The following is an 8,599-nucleotide window of genomic DNA, read 5'->3' as shown; positions in this document are numbered from 1 at the left end:
TCCAGATATGGTCACTGGTCCTAAATTATGCTCCAAGCACCCACCACACTCACAAGGGGTCCCGAGCACATCACTTGACTTGTACACTGCATACAGTTTTCCCCCGCTGCCTTGTACAAAAGTGCCACCCCTAGAGTTAAGCCAATGCTCCGTGCCTACACATGCTAAGCACCACTTGGACTGTGCCAGCATGACTCACCGAGGTGGGCAACACGACTGAGGCGAGGGTCAAAGCCAACCTGCAGAACCTTCTCGGTGCGTGCCAGGAAGAAGTTGATCACACCATCAGTAACCACGCAGTCAGGAAAACCTTCAATGACGTGATGGTAACCCTGGCGGATGTGCAGACAATCTCCATCTTCACCACCAGCTTGCACGCTGATCTGCTGGCGGTATGTGGTGGTGTAGCTGGTGATCTCTCGCACTGCTCCACCCACCTGTGAGGCACAAGAGAGGACATTTGGGATGGATGCAGAGATGGAACAGAGTTTGGGCCAGACATACAAGGGACAGTCTCTATTTACGCAAGAATTGGCCTTGAGGGTCTCAGACCAAATGCTGTCTCCAACAGCAGCCAGCCAGCCTGCTTCCCAGAGGTGCAAAAATGGCAACCAAAATGATCAAGGAGTAGAGCAGTTCCCCCATGGTCCCCCTCAAGACCATAGAAACAATTATGCTGGATCAGACCAAATGCCCATGCAGTCCATCATCCTCTTCTCAACCAGATGCTATGGAAAGCCCACAAGCAAGACAGGAGCACAGCAGCACTCCCCCCACTTGGCTTCTCCAGAAACCAGTATTCAGAGGCAAACTGCTTCCAATGCAGGAGGATCAGTAAACACACAAATGATTTAAAACACCTGAAAATATCTAAAAACAATTATTATACAGATGCCGACTGGGAAAGATCTATACTTAAAAAGCTTGTTGGAAATAGGTGCCAACTTCAGCCTAATTTAGACTAGGTTCCTTCCTTACTGGCTCTCCCTACAAGCCTGATTTGGACTTCAGAATGTGACATGTGCCCAGCCCTGCTGCTGTCCCCACAGATCCCTTCAACTATCATAGCTGTCAAGGGGCCCCATTGCAAGCATCTTTCTCCAATTCTAGAAGCTGCATTTTGCTGCCATATTGTATAATAGGTATTAGAAGGCTTGGCTGGAGAGATGTCAGTCCGTCTCTTCAGACCTAGGATGGAGAACCTGTGGCCTTTCAGATTATCCTGGACACCCACTCTCATTATCCTGCTGGCACAGCTGATAGGAACAACGTTTTGAGGGCCACATGTTTGTCATCCATGCTTCAGATGAAAGAAATGGGGAACAGGGAAAGCAACTAGAGGAAAGGCACTCACCAGATCCAATGTAGTTTTCTCAAGGACATCTACCAGCTTCTCCACTTTGGTGCGATGCGTGAAGATGAAATCATCATCCACCCACAGAACATATTTCGTGGTCACTTGGGAAATGGCAAGGTTTCTGCCGGCAAACCAGCCCTAGAAAAGAAGGGAAAGTTCTGCAAGCACCGTTCGCAACACGGCTAATGTCATTCCCCTTGCCCCAAAGTGAAACATAGCCATCTTGCTTTGCCATGAAGCATCTTACCATTTAATATCATGAGCTCAATCACTGGGCACCATGCTTCTCCTTGGGCTCCAGGAACCCAAGTGTTGCTTCTCCCTCCCTGGCTAGTAAATAGTTTTTCATTCTACATTGGCAACTAGGGGGTCAGGTGGTTCCCTACAGAGTCCCAGATGAGACTTGTAGGTCTCCAGTGGCTGATCCCCATACTGTTCTCTACCAGGTAACCTGGGGTTACCTCAGCATTGTGGCCTTATTCAGCCACTACTCCACTCCAGTCACCATGTACCACAAATACAATACTGCATCCTTGTATTCCATATTCTAGTAATTCACATTGCTACCCCAATGTTGTAATCATTAATGTGGACTAGGCTCACGTACAAGAATACATTTAAACTCTTTACTCATCCTGATTGTTAGTGTAGATACAGTTAATGTGCGATGAGGAAAGTGACAGTGGAGTTTTCCCTTCTTAGGTAAAGGTAAAGGTAAAGGTACCCCTGCCCGTGCGGGCCAGTCGTGTCCGACTCTAGGGTTGTGCGCCCATCTCACTCTAGAGGCCGGGGGCCAGCGCTGTCCGGAGACACTTCCGGGTCACGTGGCCAGCGTGATGAAGCTGCTCTGGCGAGCCAGCACCAGCGCAGCACACGGAAACACCGTTTACCTTCCCGCTAGAAAGCGGTACCTATTTATCTACTTGCACTTAGGGGTGCTTTCGAACTGCTAGGTGGGCAGGAGCTGGGACCGAAAGACGGGAGCTCACCCCGCCGCAGGGATTCGAACCGCCAACCATGCGATCGGCAAGTCCTAGGCACTGAGGTTTTACCCACAGCGCCACCCGCGTCCCTTCTTTCCTTTCTTAGTAGGTGTCAATTAGCCCCGTTCCACCCCCATCTCTACTTCAGGAGCCTGACCCCAGAGCTGGTTGCCCTTAGATAGCACATCCCAATGGAACCCAGCAGAGATTCAGAAATGTGCCTGAGGCTTTCCACAGCTAGTCTCCACACCTTGCCAAAGGGCATAAAGTACTGTTCAATGTGGGGTCCCTGCACATGTTCAGGGGTCTCGCTGTCATCAGCAATGATGATGGTCACGGTGGGATAAAACTTGCGGATGCTGCTGATCAGTGTTCGCAGCTTGTCATAGCGCAAAAAGGTCTTCGTTGCTATGGTGACCAGGGCACTGATGTCGTATTCTGCAGAGGAAACACAACACAGGAGAGGTTGGAAAGGTTCTGCTGAGGGATGGCTCAGAGGGAGTGGCTTGAGAAGCCTTGGGCAGAAATGGATATCCTTCACGGTTTCCAATGTTGAGATTAAAAGAACAACATATCCAGCAGCTATCTGCTCATTTAGAGGACTTCTATATCACCTTACAACAATGCTTCCAGGTTGGTTTCCAAGGAAGAAGGCACCAAAAAGACAGATAGAAATGAAACAGCGAGGGCACCAGGTGAACCACTCAGGAGAGAGAATTCCACTAGGGCGGCACCACAGCTGAACAAGCACCATGGTATCCAACTCTGTTGCAGTGGGTTCTTGGGCTACTAGAGAGCAAGAGATACCTTGAAAAGACATGCTCCTAAAGACAATGCTTACTATGAACCAGGATTACTATAAACTAGTTCCATGACTCCTGAGCATGGTTACCGCTGCTCTAAGCTGTTGCGCCCTTATGTTGCTATAGCACACAAATGGGGGTGGCATGCAGGTGGCAGTGGTGGCATGCAGCCCTGTGCAGGGCTCCATCTGAGCTCTCCCCTCAAGGCCTGTGGTGAAAATCAGAACTTAATCCTGGAACAATTTGAGACCAAAAAAGACGAGAGAATCTCTAAGGATGTGATGAGGAGAAAGACTGGGGTGGGGTAGAGTGTTGGGGAAAGGAAAGACTCTTACTTCTGATCACCCAAGTCTGAAGTTGGACACAGCAGATGGGCTCAAAGGCCAGGCCTTCCCTTGGAACATTTGTGTGCTAGACACCTCATGTGTAGTACTCACCGCCACTTGCTCCTCTACTGGAGGGTCCTGGATTGTAGAGCTTGGGTGTAGGCGCATGGCGGATGCGGATGATGAAAGATGCATGGTGCTCATCGGTAGAAAACTGCACTGGAAAACAGAGGAAGGAGCAGAACACCAGTCTAGAGCTATAAGCACTTGAAAACGAAGCTAACACCACTGGACGTGTTTCTGGCCTGGGAGCTCTGGTGCAGTAAGCTAATTTTAGACTGAGCTTAATGTTCTTTAGATGATAATGTGCATTACTCCAAAATGTGGCAAGCTAGCCCTAGCCCTGCTGCACTTGAGGGGCCCTTCTGAGTGGTACTCGAGACTGCAAAGACTCTCTGCTACAAAGGCCTTTTCTGTGTGAATGACGGGCTGTGGGCTGATATTTCTCTACCGTTCACACACACATAGTACGAACTAGTACATTCTAAGGACCAAGAGTTTGAGCTGGCCAGACCCAGATTTTAAAAATCTCACCTCAGCGATGACCTTGGTGGCTGCCTTTATCCAAACCACTGTCTCTCCTCAGCACTCACCCTTCAACTATAATATGGGGATAACAGTTACAGATAGGTAGCCGTGTTGGTCTGCCATAGTCAAAACAAAAAAATTTTTTTCCTTCCAGTAGCACCTTAAAGACCAACTAAGTAGTTCTTGGTATGAGCTTTCGTGTGCATGCACACTTCTTCAGATACACTGAAACAGAAGTTGCCAGATCCTTCTATATAGTGAGAAGGTGGGGAGGGGTATTACTCAGAAGGGTGGTGGGAATGAGTGATTGGCAGATAGCTGTGATGAGCCTGTTGACGACTCTTAACGACTGCAATAGGTCTTACAGGAGAAAGCAAGGGGTGAGAAGGTGAAAAATGGCTTTGTCATGTATAATGAGATAAGAATCCAATGTCTTTGTTCAGACCAGGTCTCTCCATGGTTTTAAGTTTGGTAATGAGTTGCAATTCAGCAGCTTCTCTTTCCAGTCTATTTCTGTAATTCCTTTGTAGTAATACAGCTACTTTGAGATCTTGTATAGAATGTCCTGGGACATGGTGTGTACATGGTCCCGAGATGGTGTGTACACCCGGACAACACCATTACTGGCCCCAACAACATCACACACACCATCTCGGGACTATTTAATTGCTCATCGTCTAACATTGTATATGCCATCAAATGCCAACAGTGTCCTTCAGCTCTCTATATTGGACAAACAGGCCAAACCTTACGCCAAAGAATAAACGGACATAAATCGGACATCAAGAATCACAAGACAGAGAAACCAGTAGGAGAACACTTCAATCTCCCAGGACATTCTATACAAGATCTCAAAGTAGCTGTATCTCATTATACATGACAAAGCCATTTTTCACCTTCTCACCCCTTGCTTTTTCCTGTAAGACCTATTGCGGTCGTTAAGAGTCGTCAACAGGCTCATCACAGCTATCTGCCAATCACCCATTCCCACCACCCTTCTGAGTAATACCCCTCCCCACCTTCTCACTATATAGAAGGATCTGGCAACTTCTCTTTCAGTGTATCTGAAGAAATGGGGATAACAGTTTAGGTCTGAAGTTTCTGTTGACAGGAGCAGCCTGTGAGTGGAGTTCTGTTTACATTATGCTCCCATCAGCAGAAAGGGGGAAAGGTGTGTTTTGCTGATCTCCCCTTTCATCTGAAGGCCTTCTACATACTGAAAATCTGCTCTGGAAGTTTGGGGAATCTTCTAGAGCAGCATAAGAGATGGTGAAGGGACAAGGAAGAATGTTGAAAAATGCTGCCCCTCTTCTGTATTCCCCTCCCCCCAAACATTCTACTGGATTTCCATTTCTTCCATGAGGGCTAGTAAGGATAAAGGACATTACTACTAGCCTACCTAGTCTGGGAACCAGACAGAGGGCCTTCTCGGTAGTGGCGCCTGCCCTGTGGAACGCCCTCCCATCAGATGTCAAAGAGATAAACAACTACCTGACATTCAGAAGACATCTTAAGGCAGCCCTGTTCAGGGAAGTTTTTAATATGTAACGATGTACTGTTTTTAACACTTGATTGGGAGCCGCCCAGAGTGGCTGGGGAGGCTCAGCCAGATGGGCGGGGTATAAATAAATTATTATTATTATTATTATTATTATTATTATTATTATTATTATTATTAATCTTGCAGTGCTGCTGCAATTATTCCGGAGATAATGTATATAGAGTGCTTGAAATGTGCTATATGAATGCTAAGTAGTATTACAATCAAGGCTGCAATGGGGAATGGGGTGGTTATTGGACACCATCTCCCAGCAGCCTCAGCCAGAAAGGCCAACAGTCATGAGAGCTGTAGTCCAGCAACATCTGGAGAACCAAAGGCTCCCGGATCCCTGCTATAGATACTGACCTGGGAGTGAGTCCCATTGAATTTAACCAGACATCTAAATAGACATAGATGACGCCTAGGAGTGTGTTTTAAGCCAGGGGCTGGCAAACCTCAGGCTTGCAAAATCTACTTCGCCTTTTGACTGGAACTTTGAGGTCTACCAGGCAGAGCCAGGTACAAAATATCAGCCATCCATGAGAAGACGCTTATGCAGATTCCAGCTTACAGAGTTTATTAATTTCCACAGTTGTCAGCCTAGCAAAATCACACATCTCCTGTAGCAATCTGGCAATATCTTTCAGAAACATAGCATTTCTTCATTTTTTTAATAGTGTCCTTCCTTGAGCTACTATCCTGCCCTATCCCTGGGGCCAGAGTATCATACTATTAAACAGAACAAAAACAAAAAATAAAATGAATTTCAATTACACCCCCCCCCGTCTTCTAACATACACTACTTATGTAACTACAGCCCCCAAATGCCTGGTCAAACTGAAAGGCATTGCATTGCCTAAAATTGTATATTTTATTGTTGTAACCCGCCCTGGGAACATATGGCAAAGAACAGGTAAGAAATCTAATCAAATCAATGAATGCATACACTAGTCAGTTTTTGAGAGTGGGGAACGCAGAATTCCAATCACAGCAACAACAGTCTCTACGCTCTACGAATCCATGTATTCAGAGCACTTTACCATAGAACTGCCACAACAGGAACAGAGCTGGAAGAGACCCCCAGGGTCTTCCAGTCCAATAGGATAATGCCTCACAAGCAACTTAACCTTTTGCACATTTGCCACATTTGCAAGCAATTGTGAGAACACCTGCTTGCACCTGACATGTCAACCTTCACCTTTGTCTGTCCTTGACCCCTCAAGGGCCCACAATCCTTACTTGGGGGGGGAGTGGGAGCAGGAGCAGCAGGAGCAGTGGGAACTGGCATTATAGTGCCATCTTTTTTGCAATCCCAAGTTCTCCCCTTGCTGAAAATGAACATTCAGTTTGAATGCTCCTTCACCCACCCTACTTGTCCATGCAACCACAGGTATGTTGTTGGATCCTTGGGAAGAAAGTGGGGGTGATGAGTACTCAGTGTCTGAATTACGAGTGTAACTCTGAGGTTACGAGTGTGGCCAGGCTCAACTCCCAGGTATCTGCAAGGAGTCTGCTTCTTACAGCATCCCAATTATTTCTCCTATATAGCAGACAGAAGGACTGGGTCTGAGGGAGTCACCTAATAGCAGAGGCACGACTTGAACTGGAGACTAGTTAGCTCTTAGCTCACATTCTTAGCGCCCATTTTATTTTTTTTTTTTAAATAATATTTATTAAAATTTTTCAAAAATACAAAAAATATCACTTTACGGGACTCCCCCCTTCCCCCACCCCTACCATATTCCCCTTTCATATTGTTGGCCAAACAAGTTCCCCATTCAAATTGAAACTTAATTTGTTTTACAGTAAAAAAAAGAAAAAAAAAACCCAGTGTTCTTTCCCCAAGACCCACCCCATGTCATTCCACAATTTCCATTTTTTAATAAAAGAAGCACCCCAGATAATAGAAACAGAAAAGGTAGAGAATAAAAAAAATATAATGAATAATAGACCAATTCAGCAAAAAATAACCAAGTTGGCAAGCCTTTGGAGTTTTAGTTCTCCCCCCCCTGTCCCCGGTTTAATTTCCCCCTGACCATCAACCCCTGGTGTCTGCCTGGAATTCTTAAGACCATAAATCACAACTTTTCCCCAACTCCTTGCTGGCTTTTTCTTTTTTAAAATTAAAAATAAATTTTTTTGAAAATCAAAATTATTATTATTATCATTATTTTTCAAAACTTTAACTTCAGTCTTTAATAAAACTGTAATAGAACTCCCTCCATTGTTCTTTCCAGGTTGTAGTCTGATTTCCCTTTGTTCCGCTGCTAAAACGTTGTAGTTCGAAAGTTTGGTAAGTCTGCAGGGATGGTTGTTATTCAGGGGCAAAACCTTACGTTCAGTCCCTTCCTTTCTTCAATAGAAAAATCTATTGTCTCCTTTAAAAAAACAAAAAAGAAAACACCCTGAAGACGAGATGTTATTTCCGTTTTGCAGCTTTCCCAGAAGATAACCAGTCCTGTAAAGTTCCATTGGTGTTTTTCCACTTTCCCAATCCTTGTAATGTCCCGAAACTCCTCAAGGGGGATTGTTGTATCTTTGTTTCCTCTAATCCAAAAGTCAATTTGTTATCCATATTCGCCATTTTGTATCCAAATTTTAACAAGTTGTAGCAAATTGTATCAAATTTAACCAGCCAAGTTCTCATAATAAAATCCACTCCGCTTTTCGACTTTGACAGCTATTTTGACAGCTGTCAAGATCTCCGACTCCTTTCACCAGGCTCTCTCTTCAGTCACCCCGGTTCCCAGGGGGGGGGGTTGCGTTTCCCTTCTCCAGTTCCTCCTCCAGCACAGTTCTTGTAGTTCCCCATCGTGAAATTTTGGATTTTTATCAGCAATGCAAGCCTTTTTGGGTCTTGGTTTCCCCGTCCTTGTTTTGGAAAGTTTACAATAGGGAGGGGACTGACTTCCTTTTTGGATCCCCCCCGCTCGTATCCAATTCGAAAAAAAAATTTTTTTTTTCCTCCTTTTGAACCCGATTTCCAAATTTACTCACGGGTT

The 8,599-nt window shown here is 45.6% G+C and overlaps 1 protein-coding gene across 8 annotated transcripts in view; it reads right to left on the bottom strand.

Moving 5' to 3' along the window:
- Window positions 1-8,599, bottom strand: part of B4GALNT1 (beta-1,4-N-acetyl-galactosaminyltransferase 1) — a 57,028-nt gene that overhangs the window by 3,555 nt on the left and 44,874 nt on the right. For all 8 annotated transcript variants that reach the window (XM_083599649.1, XM_083599652.1, XM_083599648.1 and 5 more), the window contains 4 exons: window positions 3,581-3,688; window positions 2,591-2,778; window positions 1,355-1,495; window positions 200-437 (listed from right to left, as the gene is read on the bottom strand). In XM_083599649.1, the coding sequence (XP_083455775.1) occupies window positions 200-437; window positions 1,355-1,495; window positions 2,591-2,778; window positions 3,581-3,688 (675 nt within the window). The remainder of the gene's footprint in view (window positions 1-199; window positions 438-1,354; window positions 1,496-2,590; window positions 2,779-3,580; window positions 3,689-8,599) is intronic.

This window comes from Podarcis filfolensis, assembly GCF_964270895.1.
Source record: "Podarcis filfolensis genome assembly, chromosome: 2".
Taxonomy (NCBI): domain Eukaryota; kingdom Metazoa; phylum Chordata; class Lepidosauria; order Squamata; family Lacertidae; genus Podarcis; species Podarcis filfolensis.
This window is presented reverse-complemented; position numbering and strand designations above follow the sequence as displayed.